Source organism: Colossoma macropomum, unplaced genomic scaffold (genome assembly GCF_904425465.1).
Source record: "Colossoma macropomum unplaced genomic scaffold, Colossoma_macropomum, whole genome shotgun sequence".
Lineage (NCBI taxonomy): Eukaryota > Metazoa > Chordata > Actinopteri > Characiformes > Serrasalmidae > Colossoma > Colossoma macropomum.
In genome coordinates, this window is record NW_023494809.1 from 21,604,136 (window position 1) to 21,624,532 (window position 20,397).

General features: G+C 39.3%; 1 protein-coding gene across 1 annotated transcript; it reads right to left on the reverse strand.

Moving 5' to 3' along the window:
* Positions 1-16: 16 nt before the first annotated feature.
* zmp:0000000991 (mucin-3A) lies at positions 17-12,886 on the reverse strand. The gene is made up of 5 exons (XM_036558130.1): positions 12,475-12,886; positions 9,270-9,328; positions 6,949-7,135; positions 4,705-4,750; positions 17-4,316 (listed from the first exon to the last, which is right to left on the reverse strand). The coding sequence occupies exons 1-5, from the start codon at positions 12,579-12,581 to the stop codon at positions 171-173; spliced, it is 4,545 nt and encodes a 1,514-aa protein (XP_036414023.1). The 5' UTR covers positions 12,582-12,886; the 3' UTR covers positions 17-170.
* Positions 12,887-20,397: the final 7,511 nt, after the last annotated feature.

Genomic DNA, 20,397 nt, shown 5'->3' on the forward strand with positions numbered 1-20,397 from the left:
TACTGTTTTATATATATATATATATATATATATATATATATATATATATATATGGCACTATGTGCCTTTTTACTTAGAAAAAGATCCTCAGTAGGCAAAATGTCAGCTTCCAATCCCTAACCACACAAATCATAGCCACAAATTTTATTTACAAAATACAATATTTGCCACTACAGTTCTGTTTCTTTCTCATAATCGTCATCATCATAATCACTATTAATATAGTATTCGTCATCAGTAGTGGTGTCTGAACTGGATTCTTCAAAGACAGACAAAGTGGACTTGTAGTTCCTTGATGGCAGGAACCCACGAGGAGACAAGCTGTCCTGTGAGGTCCTGCTACCGTTAGAGGAGGAGCTGGGGATCTGGGACATCCGCCGAGAGGTGGGGGAAAACGTTGGGGAAGGCGGTGGAGTTGGATCTGCTTCTGTATCCAGTGTGTACAATGGGGATGTCTCAAGGTTAACTGGGCTCCACAGACGGTCATTTGATGGCAACCTTTTTGCGCAGCCCTTGTAGGCATTGTGGACCGTAAGACTGCTTGGACTTCTCACACCATAGCCGGGTGAATCATCGGGACTGCTGATGCTTGAATGTCTGCTCTTGGTCGCAAACTCGTCCAAGCTGGTGAGATCACTGACACTGCTCTGCTTTGATCCAGTCGAGATTCGGCCAGGACCCGATGGACGACCCGAAACTACGCTACTAACAGAGACAGATCGTCCACGATCCAGTCCGTACATCAGATCAGCACAGGACATAGACAAATGAGCCCCCATTAGGTTCCGCCTCTGAGAATTTATTTCATTTTCTTGAGGGATATTCTCAGTCCTACAAACCAAAGTGTTCTTTCTACTTGTTGGGAAATAAAACACATCATCATTATGTGCATCCTCTGACGCAAACTCAGATGAATAAAGAGTGGAAGAGGGACCAAGGGTGGTTTTTCTGGTTTGTGGCATGGTGGCATAGCGGTTGATTTGATGGGGCTTAGGTCGGCTAGGGCTTTGTGGCCTACCCAGAAACTGGTTTCCATTTTCATCTGCAAGTCTTTTGCACTTTTCCACATTTGACAAGTTCTCATGTTCCTTGTACTTACATGTGAAACCTGACAAGGGTCCAGAAGAACGATGAGAGTTTGAGGGATTTGACAAAATCTGGTTCTCATGGCACCTTTCTTCTTTGCTATTGCGTTCAGAAGCCTTCAGTTCTGAAGGCTGTTGGTTAAAGCTCTTCGTTTTTCTCCTAGATGTGAAATCATTATCATCTGAACGTTTCACATTGAATGTCGATTTCAAACGATTCAAAACCAGGTCCAATCTGTTGCTTTTGAATCCTGTCGTCTCTCCCTTTTTAACGTCTTGATAAGTCGAATTCTCTTTGCTTGAAAAAGGCAACGTCAGAATATTTTCCTTCTTACTTCTTGAGAAGAGGCTTTTCTTTGAGTTCATACTCTGGATTGCTTGTAACGTTTCATGTGTCGTCAAAGTTTTCACTTCCTCCTGTAGAGTGGCAGCCTCACTACATGTGAGTGTACTCTGTGTTGAAGAGTGCTCATTGTAATTCAACCTTGTATTATCTTTGTCACACTGAGATGAAAACATGCCATCAAGTCCCTCATGAGGGATCTTCTTAATAACCATGCCACTCTGCGCGGGGTGTGTAGTCTGGGGGATTGACTTAGTAGCCTGACAGTCTGTGAACCTTGCATCCAGTGAGCTATGTAACATGCTGCAAGTGTCTAGAGAGACATATGAAGTCTGTCCTTTTTCCACTATGAGATGCTTATCAGAAGAACCAACTGGTTCTCCTGATATCCTGGTATCTTTTGGCATCCCCCTTTCAGTGTTAGGAGAGTTAGTAGGTATGGCTGAACTATCAGTAGATGCAGATTTGCTGTGCTGGTAGGACATGGGTGGAGATGAGAGGTGGTGCAAAGTACTGTTTAGTGTTGGTCTTGCAGAGATAAGGGTAGAATAAGGAGATTTACTGAGACGAGGCCCTGTTCTTCTGCCAAAGTCAGGTGGCAGAGACTGTGGTACACTGGAGGTGCATGAGTCTTGTGCCAAAACCGAATCCTGTGGTTCCACCAGGCTTAGGTCAAAAGTGAACCTTGAGGTTCCTATATTTTTATCTTCTTTCTGTATTTGGTCCCCTTCCAGTTTTAGAGATGGGGTTTGAGGACTAGACGAGGAAAGGGCTGAGGATGTCCTTGTGGTTATAGGTGGACTGGTTTCCCTTAAGTATGTATAGATACTTGGAACATGAACCCTTCTGAGGGGTCTAGATGGAGACAGTGGGCATGTCAGATCCGAAGGGCTTTGATTTGATTGAGATTGTCTCGAGTTCAGATAGTTCAACCATCTGTGTGATGGGCTTGTTCCTTCCACAGCAGAAGGCTCTTTCCTGGGTGAGAATGCAAGGCTGCTTGTGAATGTTCTTCTACCCATAGAGCTGGTCGGACTAGGCGAAAGGTTCTCCAGACACAAACTGCTTGTCTGTTTTATTGAGTCCTGAGTACTGAGGCCAGTTTGAGTCAGGGATATGGATGTTAACCCAGCAGAGGGACTGGCAACAAATGTCTGGGTTGTTTTGGGACTTGTATGTGAATAACAGGCCACTGTGCTTTTTGATGTGCTTGGAGTATTTGAAGTGTTGGTCTTGTTGGAGTTATTATCATAGGTCGTATTAGACTGTAAGCAAGAACTGAGATCTGGGGTCGTTTCTATCGGCTGGCTGTGTTTCTTAATGATGCTATCAGAAATGTGATAACTGTGAGAAGTAAAGCTTTCGATATTATTGTTTGTATTGTCTTTGGGAGAAACACATGGATAATCAGCTGTTCTGTGGAGGCTATTAAAATTAGAGCCATAAAAGCTTTTATAGTCAATGCTCTGATCCACTGAATCATTGTTCTCTACATGAGAACATTTTCTTTCCAGACTTTCCCTGAAATGGTGCTGAGGAATTCTAACAGTCTCTGATTGGCTGGGTCTTGATAGAGAGCTTGAATACAGTCCTTTCTCAGTTGAGTCAGACAAAGTTCTACTGGAAATGTCAAATTCCCTCTTACCTAAAAACATTGATCTCCTTGTTACCTCCATTTTTCTGCCTCCTGGAGAGACAGGAGAGTCCTCTGGACTTTGGAGTCGCTCCAAGTTCTCTTTGGTTGGATCATCTGGGGAAACTAGAGGAGACTGTGGTTGAGAAACTCTTAATATGCTTTTACTCGGCAAGGTTAGGGAGCCGACAGACAAAGCAAGCTGCTTCTCTATTTCAGTAGGCTCAGCGTTCCCTTTCTTAGAGTTTAACCGTCTCCAGGAGAGAAGCAGGCTGCTGGTTGTTGGCCTAGAGGTTGGCGGAGAGAAGGACTCTCTTTGGTCCCCAGGTCGTAATGTCCTTTTGTGTGTGCTGAATTCAGGGGAGAGAGGTGACTTGGGCACCTGACCAGGAACAGATATTCCAAATTCAACATTATTGTCCACAGTCTGTTGTTTTGTATCCAAAAACACAGGTCTTTCTGTTTGGAAGGTGGCTGTGAGATGTGAAGAAGATGTGGTGTCTTTTTGCCAATCGACAGCACTCCTGCTGGTTCTGGCTGGTTCCCTGAGCTTACTGTTAAACATCTCACCAGCTGGCTTGGTCTGGTTGAGAAGAAATGGCTGTTGGTGTGAACTCTGGCTGGAAGCAGAATGTCCACTCACCTGGATATCTTGTTCAACATCACTGCCGCCTCGCTTGTGTCTCCTAAGGCGCCCGCTCCAGTGAGGAGCAAGAACAGAGACTATGGTGGATGTGAACATTGCTGTAGTGGAACTGATAAGATGCGGTTCAGTCTCAAGTTTACAACTGTGATGAGAAGTGGGAAAAGAGGGCAGCGATAAGGTCCGGTTTAGTACTCTAGGAGAGCATGCAGACGGCTGGCAGTTAGTGCTGGCCTTTGAACTGCTGTCCTCTCCAAAAGGGATTAGATTACCTTGAGAGAGCACTCCTTCCGCATTCTCTCCGAGAGGGTCATTAACTACTGATTCCCTTGCTGCTCTTCGACTCTCAGTGGCTGGCAGCTCTGTCAGGTGATCAGAAGCTGGTGACTGTCTCTGTGAGAAGGTTTCTGCAGCTTGTGCTTGATCACACAGGTCTACGTCACGCTGTATTCCTTTAGAGGATCTGTGGCTTGATATGTCTTGTCCAAAAAGGGTTAGGTGAGATTGGGAAGTACCCTCTTTTTCAAAGGGTAGCTCTGATATATTGGCATCTTTAGCTGCTTTATCAGTTGCTTCTCTGAAACTGTTGGGTGGCAAAGCCTTTTCACATAACTGTAAAAACAGAAAAACAGAGAAAACACATTTTAAAAGCTTTCAACAAAAAGCTATTCAACTACAGAAATCCTATAATGTAGGGTGAGGGAAAATTAGTACCCCTGCTTGTATTACACAAAGCATTCAGAGCTAAACATGCTTAAGAAAGAGAAGAATGTGTGTAGCATTTAAACTATTACAGCAAATCCCCCTCTATTACTGTCACTGTGCTGACACTGAGGCTAAGCAAACAGAAATGCTTCACATTCCACTGTGTGCCTAACAGTGAAAATTGTTCTACATGAAGTATTGCAAAGATGCCTCAAAAATATAGCAAAATCAAAAGATAATCAAAGGACATTCATGATTATCATTATTAAGAGTTTGAGTGCTCAGTTAAGCCCACCTCTGGATGTTGGACATCAGCTGGCCTCCTTACAGCATCAGATTCTCTGTGAAAAAAAAATAGATACATTTTACTGTATCTCAGTTTGATATATAACGTTATGAAACCCCACGTTATGAAGTCCACTCACCATACACTACTGTTCAAAAGTTTGGAATCATTTGTCATTTTAATAAGTTTAATAGCTTTTATTTTATTCAGTAATAAGTTAAACAGTGCAGGCTGTAATACATTATACTATACACCAGAATGTATTTTAAAGAGGGAAATTTATCCATAATTCAGCCATTAACATGCAAAGTCATTCAAAGTGTTTTGATGTGATATGCGCTGTTCTAGAGAAACTGAGTCACAGTGGTGGTGATAGGGTTTAATGACACTGAAACGGTTTCCATGCTGCCTCATGCCTGAGACATAATTTTTATGATAGTTTTAAGACAAGATTTTGGCCTTAAAACAACTTTTTAAAATGCATTCATGGTGAAGAAGTACATGCAGGTGTTATAAGACCACATAGTATCCAAAGACAACATACTTTTTCACATTTACCACTATTTTACCATTATCAACATTTTACGTAAAACCTTCGAAGTCACATGTGGGTTCACTAGTGGTTTTGGATACTAAATAAAATGGCCATATGTGTGCTGTACACATCGCTTCCCTTGGTTTCTATCACCACCACTGTAAAGAAATCAGAGTCAGTAAGTTTCTATACAATTAACCATTTTACATCAGCCCACTCTGAATGAGTGTGTTTACATCTAAACTACAGAATTCAGTGGAATTCAAGATGGTTTATTTATTAAGTTTTTTTGGGAACACCAAAAAGTTATACAACAGATCATACACTGTAATTATTTATTTGTAGTAATTTCCTGATATGCTGTTTGCCTAGAGGTTTGATATCCACCTTTGAACTATGATGAATTCTGGATGTTAATTTTAATGTTAATGTTCATTATTTTAATGTTAATGCTAATTGTATTATATTATCATTCCCAATATTAAACAACGTTCTGAGTCATTTTAGCATTACTACACCTCAGCTCATCATTCTGGGCATATTTCTTCATTTTTATTTACAGCTTCCCAGTGTCCTTCTAATTATTTGAAACCTGTGAGACTGTACATCACTAGCATATCAGCATCATTTTATACCCTTGTCTTCAACTAAACTGGATGTATATTACTAAAAAACACTAGTTCTAAACTTTTGAGCAGTAGTGTGCACATAAGGTTTTAAAAACACATTTATTCTGCAGTTCTGGCCTGCAGTGTTTGCACCTGCAATATTCACGTTCAAAACATTTGTTGCATAAGCACTTCAACTGCTAAATCATCTTAATTTGCATGGTTAGCCTCAGGCAAAAGAACAGGGAGAGGAGGCTGTAAAACATAGCGTTGCTTCACTGTTCACTTTTTCACACGCCACGCACTGGCCACACCGCCTGTGTTTTCGAGCTTCCAAATATTCACCAAGACAACGTGGCCAAACGGGATGAGCTGCATTCCACCCTTTTTCTCCCAGACTAAGTATTATGGAGGTAAACAATCCGTAAAGCTGACTGAATGGGAGGGCACAAGGCTTAAGCTCTTTTCTGATCAGCCTGTCTCCTACACACGCATATTTACATCTGCATGTCATGCCCTGTGAGCTATGCTGGTCCTTATGGTGACAGTTCCAAAGAACCAAAAAACAGGTCAGCAAACTCCTCAAGCGTGCAGAGCTATTTGTTCACGCTTTGTATTTTTAAATGAGTTTAAACATGCTCAGAATATGTCGACACACCCTCCTCTGCTGCACACTGAAGCAGCACATGCCTGGAAACAAGTCCTCTTATACAAGTGTAAATACTGCATGTGCACGAATCACTGTGGCCTCAGACTCACAGGAACACACCCATCAGAGCATGACTATATAAGGCCTAGTTCAGAGTTTTCTCATACCAGCACACATAATACAGGTTCTAAAGGTCATCTTCAACTACAACAAGGGGTTGATGATTGGCACATTAAGTAAAAGCTTGTGACATAATAACAGCACCATTAGCTTAAGGAATGAATGGTATTTAATTGTCTTTCACCATTTGCTAAGAGGGAGAGGTCAACCAGCAGGGTAAAAGCTAAATTGGGTGCAGTGTCAGAGTCAGGTTAATCATTACTATGATGCTCATTGTACACATAACTTGTAAAAAGGCAAAATGTCCTCTCTGAAAAAAGGGAAAGTCACAGTGGACTCACAGGTCATAACTGCACAGCTGTGCTTCGGTGTTGGTGTCTGTTTCGTTCTTTTCACTTCTTTTAGTGGGAAACCTCAGTGACAAGAAGGAGGTGAACTGTCGCTGGTCAGTAGTGTCTCTCTGATCCTCTGACGTGCTGCTCCAGTCGCTCTTACTTCTCAGAAGTATTCTCCGTCTGATGTACAGGTCTAATGAGAAGCAGTGACAAGAAATCAGATTAGTCCATTCAAATAAAAAGTTTTCTAAAAGGAAAATGCTAATGCTAGACAAGTCGTGTCGTCATTTTGTAGTGACGTCATGCACATATGAGCAACTCCTGGACTAAGCAGTTTTCTCTAAGAGAAAAATCAATGGCGTTTTCGTTGCTGTGGCCCCCAGTGGTGAACAAAAACCTGTACTGGACTTTTGAATTATGAGGCTGTTAAAGATGTAAAATGTAAATAATGCATACATATCATACATGCTTCTTTGGAGTGGTCATTTGTAGATGAATAATAAACTCTTAACAGATTATCAGTAACACATCAACACCATATCAGTGAAGGAGCAGTAGTGAAGCATCTGAATACACTGAAGTAAATATCTTGCAGATGTTCTGTAGATACATTACTTACATTAAGTAGATGTATTGTTTATTGTATTGTTTATACGTTACTTCCATTACACTTCCATTCCATTACTACACTCGGCGGCCATCTTGGCAATGCCGCCAGACAGTTATTTCCAGCCACACTAGATCAAACTTCTATCTCTTTGAATGGGGAGAGATCTATAAAACCAAAACCTAAATCCATATTAACCTTTCAAATAATTATCTGAAACCACTGATGAAGTCTGATAAAAACAGCATAAATAATTTGTTGCGTCTGGCTCAAATAACACACCAAAAACACAATTTTTCAGCTTGTTCTGGCTATTGCTATTGCGCAGATCTCCAAAACGAGAGGGTTCTTCCCGCTTGCGGCTTAAACAGCAAGCCGATTGGAAGTTTCTCCATAAACAGATGCCATGCTGAGCGTTATGAGCTTTCTCATTCATGTTTCAACCAGTGACCTGTCCTCTTTTATAACATCTCTGCCATTACATGAGAGTAAATCTACTGTTAAGCTTCCATGATTATATTACAACACACTCAAACTGTATTCTAAAACTGTGTGGGGTATTTTGGTGAGGTTGTCAGTGTTATGATGTCAATTCAGTTATAACAGTATATGTATATGTCACCATACTTTGGCTACCTAACAACCTTGAAATTCCAAGGAATACACTCGGAGGAAAATGTCCATACGACAAAACGTAACCAGTTTAAAACATTTTTGTTTACCACACAGCGTGACCAAAGTATTTTTCCAAAACTACAGAGGAAATCAGCTTAGACCTGGAGCTCCTAACATGGGCATGATGCTGTCTACAAAATGATGACATGACACACATAAGGAAAGCCTCTTTTTCTCTATGAGAAAAATGAATAGTGTTCTCGAAAATCACCTTATGCTACACATAAGCTAATGCCGATGCGTCAAAAGATACAGACAAAATGGGACTAATAACAACCATGCAAGACCTGGTGGACCACCAAAACAGTGCTAAAAGCATTTATCTTAGAGAGAGAGGAGAAAATCAAGCTCCACTCTTGCTTCACATCTAAAAAATCCACAGATCTTTCTGTCCATCCTTTCACTGTGAGAACACTATGAAAGGATGTGTAGCTAGCAAAAAGCCCTCAGTGAGAACAGAAAAAAAGAAAAAGACGCTGCTGGTGTTCTCAGAGCAATGAACTGACCATCCCAGACCTCAGCATCGCTGAATGTGAAATTAATTGGACTGGGAGAAGCAGAAAATGCAGCAAACTTTAAAGAGATTTCTTTGAAAAACTGAAAGTGAGTCTCCTAAAAAAGAACAGAAGGGCAAAATGTGGACACATTAAATACTGAAAAAAAATATTATATTTAGTTGTAATCTGTGCAATTTTCTGTTAATTACATATTTTAACTATATACTGCTTTTTACCCTGAAGCTAAAAATTAATATGTTATATGTGACTGGAAGTTCCTTACTGGGGCATGCTACCGACGATTGATGCACAACTTGAGAAGCCTACAGAAGCTAGTAGCCCTCAATTAGCAAGTATGGCCTAATAGGTGCGTCTGCAATGCCACATAAAACATTCCTAATTATACATCAGGATTATGCCTGGATCAAAGCACCTGTGTTGTGCTGCGCGTCAGGCAGGTTAAACAGACCTATTCTTTCTGTAGATGTTAATAAGAAAAAAACATAGTAATAACAATGGTAAGCTGTTTTTGGAATCGATTGGCTTACTTTTAGTGGTTTGGAGGTTTACAGTTGATGTTCCACTCAGGCAATGACTGTTTCCACTCCTAAAAAGGCGAACATATCCACAGCAAAAGATGTATTAATCACACTATCATTATGTCCAAAGCAAGGCCTGTTTCTACAAACAAACATGTGGAACTCAGCTAGTTTGGGCTGGCTGTCAACTCTAGCATCCACTCCCTTCTCTTCAGAGCAGTAAACACCAACACCCAGAAATGTGATCCAGGACAATGTAATGCCACTTCGGTCCAGTGAGATGACATAAAACAGGAAAATACAGCACCATGCACAGGATCATCTACTCATTTGTTGTCATCTGTTATGAATCTAAGACAATATTCTAAAATATTTGTGCTGTAAGGACAGTAAATGCTGTTAGAATGACATACAGAAGGGTGTAACTTGTTACATAAGCTATTTCACTTTGTCCCAAAACGACTCATTAATTCAACCATGACTAATCAGTGTGGAAGAACATTCTGCATGAAATGTTATTTTAAGCCAACAGTCAAGAAACCAATGCAAAACCTGGGTCTAACAACACATCATATGCTTCCTGCTCTTATCTTCTCATGGACTATGTTCCTCAAATGTTCCTCAGATCTTTCTGAAGCATTGTTCGCAGCATGTGCCAGATGTCATGTCCCTTCAGGATCATAACAACAAACTGGCACACTTTCTCTGACCTAGATAAAAGCTTTGATACAAGTTAAACATTTCGTAGGCCTACTTAATCCTGTCATTGATTACTGGACACTTAATGTTTTGTATGAAGAGCACGCTTAGCTGCCAGCTGTTGCACAATAGGGGTGTTGCCAGTTTACAGTTAAATCACAGCAGTGCTTCAAATGATTTTACGTCTCCATCTGGGGCTGGTTACCATCCCACTGATCGACTGAGATCTGCTCTAGTGTTGGAGACTAGTTTAGAGTGCATTTCCTAAGCGATCTTCACAAGGAATTCTGTCAATTTCTCAAAATTTCTGCATTATTAAACGGTTAAGATGTCAACAAAGTCATTCAGAGTGGTTTGATATGAAATGCACAGTTCTCGAGAAAGAGAATCAAAACTGTTCACAGTGGTGGTGATAGGAACCAGACATCTGAAGTGTTTAATGTCTGTAAAACCTCACTCACTGAAAGCTATTGCGTGAAATGGTTAGGAATTCATGATGCCTGGGACATAGTTTTGCAAAAGTTTTGTGAAAAGCTTTTGGCTCATGGTTGAGAAGTACAGTTGTATGCAAAAGTTTAGGAACCCCTTGGCAAATTACGTTTTGTTCATTTTCTAAGTAAAAAAATAAGTTAACACATCCTCTAAAAGATATACTATACATAAACATAAAGTACATAATACAGAAACAATCTGCAAGTAAAAGCATGGAAGATGCAATCAAGTACTGAAACACTGAAGTATATATATATATATATATATATATATATATATATATATATATATATATATATATATACACACACACACACATTTTTTTTTCAGATATAACAGTATTTTACTCGTATCCGCATTACACATATAAACCTAGAAGATGTGTAGGCTGACTGGTGGTTTTGGATAGTACATTAATTTATATGTTATTTATAATGTTATTAAAAAAATGCCTATATTTGTGACCCCTGGTTCCTATCAGCACCCACAAAATCCGAGTCTTTCAGTTTCTCTACAATGAACCATTTCACATCAAACCAAAATCAGACTTTGTTTAAATCTCAACCTCTGCATTACACAGACATTTTGCAAAACTGGAATTCTCCTTTCAGGATTAAACGTCGAAGTTACTTTCAGCTCAGTGTTCTGTTTAGTAGCTTCAGGCTCTGCACTGGAAGCACATGTTCTGTGTTGCCTGATGGTTTTGCTGCATGTTTCACCACCCACGTTTCACACGCAGCAGTCACAACAGACTTTAGGGAGAAAAACGTCATAATTTTACAACATAGACCTGTTTCAAACCATGAAAGTTTAGAAAATTAGGCTACATTTTACAGCATTACTGGATCTGAGCGGCCTGCAGCAGAAGCAGGTGGTAGCTGATTATTCTCAAGGATTTCAAACGAGTTCTCCTTTTTCTCAAGTAGAATCTACTCACTCAGTTTCACTGAAGTGCTTCACATTAATCTTTTTATTTCATAACTGAGTTTAAATAGTTTTTATTTCAGTTCTGCTGGTGACAGCACCTGACTGCTCATCATATTTCTTACTTTGGATCCTTAAAACTTTATTTTCGACCAAACTGAGAAAAAATGTGTACCTAAAAAACAGTTCTGTGCTGACAGAGGCTGGATGAACCAAAACGCTTAGGTTTTTTGGACCTTTTTAAGTTCTAGCTGGGTATTGGTAGCTACACTCTTAAAAAGTATGGTTCTTCAATGGTTCTTTAGTGAAGGGAATGATCCTGTTTAGAACTATTTCAGGGTTAAATGGTTCTTCAGATTGATCTAGAATGTGTTGTTTACAGTTCTATATAGCACCAGAAAGGGTCAAGCTTGGCATCGTAACATTAGAAGAACCCTTTTTGCTGCTATATAGAACCATATACATGTTCTGCATCAGTGGTTCTACATAGAACTCTTGATTCTAAATAGAGCCATTCCCTTTACTAAAAAAACCCTTGAACCATTTTTTTGAATGTAGCTACCAAAAAAAAACAGCTTGAAAACTGGTCCAAAGTCCAAAACTGAACTGAGTTCTAAACAGAACCATTTCATGCTTAAAAAGTTCTTTAGCCTGATGGAGAAAGGGCTGTATATGGTTCTATACAGCACCAAAAAAGTTTCTTCTGTTACGATGTCAAGTTTGCAACAATCGAAGAACCCTTTCTGGTGCTTTACATAACAGATTTCAAAAGGTCCTATACATAGAACCATATACAGGACATTCTCCATCAATCTGAAGAACCAGTTCGCCACGCAAAGAACTATTAAAGCATAAGTTCTATATAGTCTGTATAGAACTCATGTCTATATATAGTCTACATAGTCTATACAGAACTCATGGTTTGAAACAAAACGATCCCCTTAACTAAAGAACCCCTTAAAACAGTTAAGACTTCATTAAACTAGCAATGCGTTTACATGAGGACGGTTTGAGCTGCTCCATTCACCTCGCTTCACGTCTTGCAGAACGAAGTCTAGGCAACTCCAAAGTAAGCAAAAGCGACACAAATCCTACTCACCCCACTTTCTGTTTCTCGGCTGACCGCTCCTCCAGAGAAGTCCTCCCCACGCTGCTGTTCACTACGCTCGGACGAGTCAACTTCACGTTCAGATCATGTGTTGACATTCTAGACGTGACTGGACCCGCTCATCTCGTTCTGTTACCTCCCGTTTAACCCCCCCGGGGCTGCCTCGCCATTACGCCTTACCCTTCATCAGCACCGCGGCTGGCTCGGCTGCTGATATCTGCTGACCCTGAACGCCCTGAACACAGGAAATTCTTCTGAGCGAGTTTGTGTGGTTCCGAGGAAGTTCCAGCAGAACAATGCGGCGAAAGCAAAAACAACAGCCTTATCGCCCATTTCCCGCACAAACCAGCCTTCAGACCGGAGAGCTGTTCGATTCCACAAAGGTCGGAGTCGATTCCCATTCCAAGCAATGGGAATCTATGGAGTCGATTCCAAGAGTCGATTCCGCACAACTTCCTCAGTTCTCGATTCCACAAGTCAAAACACAGAGAAGTGGATCTGCCAACACACAGTTACAACATTAAGTACGTAGTACATGACTGTGACACTGTGAAATGGATATTAACATATCAACTTCGGTTATTAGAGTTAGAGTTCAGTTACTGTAGGATTCGATCTCAGCAAGGCAGGAGAGCTAGCTAAATTAAAGGGGAACTCCACTGACTTTACAAAATTTGTGTCTGATCAAATTATTAAGATGTAAAGTCATTCAGAATGGTTTGATGTGAAATTATCTATTCGAGAAACGAATCGAGTCAGAATTGTTCACAGTGGTGGTAATTGGAACCAGGCGTCCAAAACAATTAACCCCTAAAACGCCACCTCACAGAAATTACACTAAATGCTTTTGAATATGCTACTTGATGTTGAGACAATAGTTTCAGATAGTTTGGAGATAAAAAATGTTTTTAATACATTCATGGCGGAGAGGTACATGCAGGGTGTTCTAAGGCAAAAAATAGTACCCAAAGAAAAGTTATCACATTTAGCACTATTTTACCATTATCAACGTTATATATAAAAACATTTTGGTGGAATTGCCCTTTATGAACCCACTTCTGGTGAGCACTAACAGCTGTCAGGCTGTTAGTAATGCAGTTTTGCATATGAGCAATAGAGGGAGCCATTCCACATTTACAAGCTTCAAGGACCTGCTACCAAATATGTGGAGGCCTCTCACCTTGCAGTGTGGTCATGTTTACCAGTTTCATGGTCAGATTTCTGACTGGTCAGGAGATGTATCACTAACATGGCCTCCAGACTTGCAGACAGTACGTGCTGCTGTTAGCTGTGTTGAAGTCCGTTTCTCTTTGAGTCATCGCTTTCCAGTCATAGAACATCCCATACACTGCAGTTTATTAGTGCTTATTTTGCGCACTTTATTCAGCTCAGCTAATCATTAAGGTCTTAATAAGCTGAATAACTCTGACAAACTCTGCTCCAACCCTGTCAGAGCTGTTCCTGCTCTGGTTCTCAGTCTCAGAGTGCCAGTGCATTACACATTTTGGCTCTACTAACACATCTGACGCATCTTATTAGTTGATTATCCAGATTTCTTGACCTAAGTCAGATGTGTTGGAACAGGGAAAATACAAACAAGGTGCAGTGAACCATAACAGTCGTATGCAAAAGTTTGACATGTTTGAATATCTAAGTGAAACTGAATTAACACATCTTCTACAGAGAACACACTCCTGCACATTTTAATGCGCGATTACTATTTATTAGTTGAATTTAATATATTGGGCTTATAAGTGTACCAATACCGACAACATATCAATTTCAGGATTGCTACTGGCACTTTACTGCAATAGAGAATACAGATACCATGAAGCAGTTTGAGTGATGTTTGCATGCATGCCAGCAGACAGAGCTTAACTGAAGCAAGCAGCATGTCGGCAGTGTGGGATTATTTTACACTTTGAGACAAGCAGTAGTAAAAAATTGCTTATTGCAAAATCTGTATCACCAGTATAGGATTTCAATATATCAAATTTAATTATGCATTTTAAGATAAATCATGCTAAAAAGGACATCAAATTTAGTATGTAGTATTTAGTAACTGTGACACGAAACATGTCTTTTACCAAAGTAAAATATTAAAAAGTGGAATGGTATAAATATCACTTAAATAAGGCATTTTTCCTGCAAATTTCACCTATTTCCGCAAATTTTGCCAATTTATTTGCTGAGTTTAACAGATATTTTTTTGGAAAAGTAAACATAAAATGTGCCATAACTTTTGCACAGGCCACTTTTTATGTTGTATTTTTGTTCCCCAATATGTTAAAATCAGCCAATATAAGGCAACCGTGCATTAAAATGTGCGAAACTGCGTTCCCTGTAGAGGAGGTATTAACATATAATTTGACCATGGGTGCCAAAACTTTTGCACAGTCACTTGATCAGATATCGTAGGAGAAATTCTCCTGATTAGCAGCCACTAAAATGACCTATATGTTTGTCCAGCTCCATCATATTCTCTACAGAGCTAAATAAGACTGAAATGAACAGTTATTGTAATCATTCAGGTGTGTTCTTCTATGTTCTTGTGGCAAAAGAGCTGCATTTCTGCATTTTACTGCTTGTAGTTCACCACATAAAAACATCAGTTCTAATAATGAATTTTGGGATCTCTAATGGAAAAAGATTGGTCGGGCCTTCAGCTTAACTCTGCAGAGATTAATGATGGAAGGACGCTAATTATTTTCAGCATAACCACCGGAAGCCATTAATTACCCTTATTAACCCCAGTGTGATGGGCCAAGAATGCTGGAACCAGATCAGAATGTTGCTGCATTCCATGTTGGAGTGCATGCTGTCTCTGTACTCACCGCAGCATAGCATGTTGGCATGGATCCTAAACCAGTGTAGTACATCATTAATCACATATTTATCACGTGCCAGAGATAAAAGTAATTAGGGATGGGGGTGGATACAAGCATATTTCTGAAAAAGGCACGCATAAGAGCCTAATATAGAAGATGAGCAGTAATATCTCCATTTCAGTGAATGTAGCTCCGAGCTTATATTATCAGTATAAATTAGCCTTAGCTTATTGAAACGTAACTAATTTGTTATTTTGTAACTTCAGGAAGCATAAAGATTTACTCAAAAACTGCAGCAATTATGATAATGAATGACTTAAGGCACTAACAGATAGAGATGACTCTTCTTTCACTGGTTTGACTTTGTCTACTTATTAAACAATATGGTTGAATTTGGTAATGAACTCTGAACTCTAAGCTCATTTCTATCTTCTCTGTTCCTGGCAGCAGTATGTAAAAAATTAGTGTCTCAAAGAATTACTTATTTTCTCAAAATGTTGAGAATATTGAGGGTATTTGATACATTATATAGCCAAAAAGTATGTGGCCACCCTTCCTAATTATTAAGTTCAGGTGTTTCAGCCACACCTAGTGCTAACAGGTGTACATAATCAAACACATAGCCATGCAAGCTCCATAGACAAACATGGGTAGAATGGGTCGTACTGAAGAGCTCAGTGTCTGCCACCTTTGCACCTCAGTACATGAAATTTCTGCCCTGCTAGATCTGCCCCAGTCAACTGTAAGTGCTATTATTGCCAAATAGAAGCAAATAGGAGCATTAATGGCTCAGCCATGAAGGAGTAGAGTCACAGAGCATCCATTAAGACATGGTTTAAGGAGTTTGGTCTGGAGGAACTCCAGTAACCCGCACAGAGCCCTGACCTCAACCCCAATGAACACCTTTGGGATACACGGGAATATTGATTGCGAGCCAGGCCTTGTCCAACATCTGTCTCTGACCTCACAAATGTTCTTTTGGCTGAATGGGCACAAATTTCCACAGACACACTCCAAAATCTTATGGAAATCCTTCCAGGAAAGGTGGTGGCTGTTAAAGCTGCAAATAAATGCCCATGGCTTTGAAATGAGATGTCCAACCAGCTGACATAGGTGTGATAGTCAGGTGTCCACAGACTTTTGGACATATAGTGTATGTCTCAATGTATCTTAAAATAATAACTCAGTATCTCAAAATAATGCTCTAATGACTTTTTAATTATATTTAATCATCCCAGAATATTGACTAACTGTCTTAAAATGTAATAAATCATTTTGTCAACAAAAATCTCAAAATCTCTAGACAATATGTCATTATTTAGAGATACTAAGTCAATATTTTGGGAAAATTGTTCATTGTTTTGAAGTATTAAGTCAATATTTTGAGTAAATAACCATTATTTCGAGATAATGAGTCAATATTTCAAGAAAATGGTTCATTTTTTCAAGATATTAAGTCAATATTTTGAGATACTTCTAAAAGAAACAGAGAAGTAAGAAAAAAAAAGGTGATAGTTTACATAGTGTTTTATGGCATGATTTATCTGGGTCCCAATGCAAATCTCTCGCTGCATATTGAAGAGATGATGTGTGCTGTCTTATAGTTTCGGTTGGACCACAGCACTGGCCATTGGAATTGGGCCAAGGAAGGTCTTACATATTTCATAAGGTGCTTGTCATCTGCTACATAAATTACAGCTGATCACTTGAAAATTCATTATCTCCAGGGAAGATTGTGACAAGCCCAATTCATAACCGTGGATTGATTTTCTTAAACAGTGGCCACGTTAAGCGGACACATTCCGAGCACGATTTGTAGTGGTTGGCGTAATTGAGTTTTTATACAGCCCTAAAAAAGTAATCACGAAAAATAATCAGCAAATTTCCCAGAGCACAATTCATCAAGCACTCCAAGCACCTCACTCTAAGTAATCAGCTGGACGGTGTTTAACAGTGGACGTATGTGTCGCATTATACTGCAAAAGTCAGTTCAAATAAATATAGTGTAAATATAGAGATCTGTGTACACAAACAGGGAACAACAGTATTACTGAAAAGCTGAGAATCTGTTATCTGAAGAGGCTTTATGTAGAGGCTGTTGTTAGAACATTCAAATACAAGGCATTTAAGGTGAAATCTGACACATAAAGCATAAATACTGTTGATAGGCTTAGAAGCAAGATGTTTAAGGAAAACTCAAGGCCTGCGGCAGGAAGAGATGATGGATGGTGTGTTGAATCACTCATCATATAGTGTGTCATTACTCCTGGTTGTGGCCTACCTCAGATGTTTGCGGAATGAACACAGCATATGTTTTCAGTATCTTTTATCACAGGCAGATTTCATACAGTGTTTTATAGCTGTATGGAAATGGGTTAACCCCTTTTAACAGTAGCCATAAAATGCAATTTCTGCTTTAGAGAAGGTCCCTCGGTTTTTTTTCTTCAAAAACACTGATGGAATATATTTTGATAGGAATGTATTTGATTTACAAAACTGAAGAAAACTAGATTTTTGTCTGAGCAAACAAATCAGCATCTATAAAAGTGTTTTTTCTTTCATATAAAATGCTATTTTTAATGTGGCAGTTGTATACGATGTTGTGCCGTCCACTTTATCTTAGTAGACTGTCTTTGTGAAGAAGTGTGAGTCAATACATCTCACACAACAGTGTCCTAGATATCTGATAACAGAGTTACTAAGAAAAATATTTTGTTTATAAAAACAAAATATTACAATAATGGAAAATATCCTTGTTTATTTTGATTTCACTAGCGGAATGGCCACTAGGAGGCATGCAGAAAGGTCACTGCACAACAATTCAATATACAGTCTACAAAAATTCTATATACAGTCTTCAAAAATATGATATAATATTTTAACTAAAAACCTGCCATAAAATTCCAAGAATAATAATCAATGAAGTGTTTTACATTCTGTAACTTATTATCTGAAGTTCAATGAGCTCAAAATTTAAGGCAACCAGGTTAGTAACTTTTTAAGTCAAAACACTGACTAATTTTTTACATCTTTTACAGGTCTTATTAAAATCTTGCCTGTCTTTTTGTTTTTATCTTTTTAATTTGATATCTGTCATTGCTCCATATGTTTCTTAAATTGTTTTGGCTTGACTGTCTAATAAAAGGTGGGATTGCGTTCAACAGTTTAGAAGAATAACAACCGTCTCTCCACATTTTCTGTATTTTATGGACGGTCTTTGCAGAAGGTCAGTATCTGCAGATACTATGTGTGATCACATGCTGGAACATTACCATTCTGTGAGATACGCAGGTGCTTTAAGGCCATTTTTGCTTTAAAAACTAGTAAAAGCTCTTTAAAATCAATCCCAAAACATACAGGCAGCCAGTGCAGGTCTTTTAAAACAGGTGTGATGCAAGCTCTCTTTTTGTTTTTGTTAGGATCAGTGCTGCTGCTTTGGTAGCCTATTTGGAATCATGATTGTGATGTCACAACAATGAACACCTTTACTTATATTCACTCATTATACAACAGTATAGTCTTGCTCATTCACACTGAAGTTATAAGGAGTGTTTTTTCTGTACATTTTAGCCAATGTGATGGAGACACAGGGCAGCCAATCAGAGCAGAGGTCATTTACATATAATTGTCTTGAAGGCACAGTAACAAAAAGAGTTTAAAAGATAAAAAGAGGTTGGAAAATGGCCAGGTAAAATGAGCTGTTTTGGGGGGAGGCCTGTAAAAATACAAGAAAAATGTAATATTGTACTTAAATCTACAGCAAATCTAACAAAGCTACAATATGCAATAGCTGCAAAGTTTCTTCAGGACATAGTGATGAACTCACTGAAGGCAGTCAGCAGTCTTGATTAAGTAGATTAAGCACAAAGAACAGCTTCATTAATTGATGAGACAATCATTTAATTACATGCCCTGCTGCTGTCAATCTGCATAGCCTGGCTGAGGCTGGAGCTGGGGAGCTTGCAGCCGGTGACTCAGAGGTTAACTGTGGCAGTGGGCTTGCCGCAGTATTGACTGCTGGGTAATTATGCTTAAGTGGTGACTGGCAGAGGTAAATGGCAGTAACAGATTATCTGTTTTGAAGAGAGGCATTCTTAGAATCAATAAGAGTCCATTTGTGAAAATAGAGCAATTTGGGGGAAAATACGCCCTGTTCCTGGCCCCAACAGTCTCCACTTAACCAGCGCTGCTACTGTAGCTGCCTATTTCCCTCTCACTCCTTCATGGTTATATAAGGAAATAAAAGCAGAGGAGATGAAAGAGGAAACACAGCAGAGACGTCAACAAGCGCACTGTCTATCCTCCGTAATCAGATATAGACGAAATTTATATATAATCATGAATTATTCTCAGCGTCGAAGGTAGGAAAAACAAATATCTACACCCTTAACAAAAAGAGTTCTATATAGAACCAAAAAAAAGGTTCTGTGACTTCAATGTTCGTCCAACATTTCTTCTGAAATGAAGGGTACCAATAGGGAGTTTAACCCCCTCCCTTTGCTGCAGTAACAGCCTCTACTCTTCTGGTTAGGCTTTACACTAGATATTGGAACATTGCTGTGAGGATTTGATTGTAGTCAACCACCAGAGCATTAGTGAGGTCAAGTACAGATGTTGGATGATTAGTTCTGGACTACTCCAACTTACCCTAAAGGTTCAGGTGGAGTGAATGGAGATCAATTAATTCCACTGCTCCATAGCCCAGTGCAACACTCAGCACTGGGAATGGTGTGGCTCATGTGTGGCTGCTCTAGAGCATCCCAGTTTAGTGGCAATTCTTTTCTATAGAAATTATAGCTGTGTGTGCACAATAGAATGCCTGTGTCAGTAATTAGTGCACCTTAAAGAGCTGAATGCATTACAAGGGGTGTCTGGATACTTTGAGTTCTACTGAGACTCTTGGAAAAGAACTATCTAACCATGTAAAGAAAGAAGGGATTTAAATTGCCATCAAATACAAGTTATTCATTTTTCAGTAGAAATTTCTGAAGAGGTTAGAGAAAAACTTAAGCTTCCAAAACTGAAGTTCAAAAAATGATTACAAGGTATAGAGAAAACCAGACTACTAACAACCACCTGGAAGACT

Bases quoted from the DNA above. Each gene is read 5' to 3' on its own strand.
- zmp:0000000991 (XM_036558130.1), bottom strand. From the start codon at position 12,581: ATGTCAACACATGATCTGAACGTGAAGTTGACTCGTCCGAGCGTAGTG. The intron at 9,329-12,474 runs GTGAGTAGGATT...TCGCCTTTTTAG, and splicing joins GCCGAGAAACAGAAAGTGGG to GAGTGGAAACAGTCATTGCC. The intron at 4,751-6,948 runs GTGAGTCCACTG...TTTTTTTCACAG, and splicing joins CAGCTGTGCAGTTATGACCT to AGAATCTGATGCTGTAAGGA.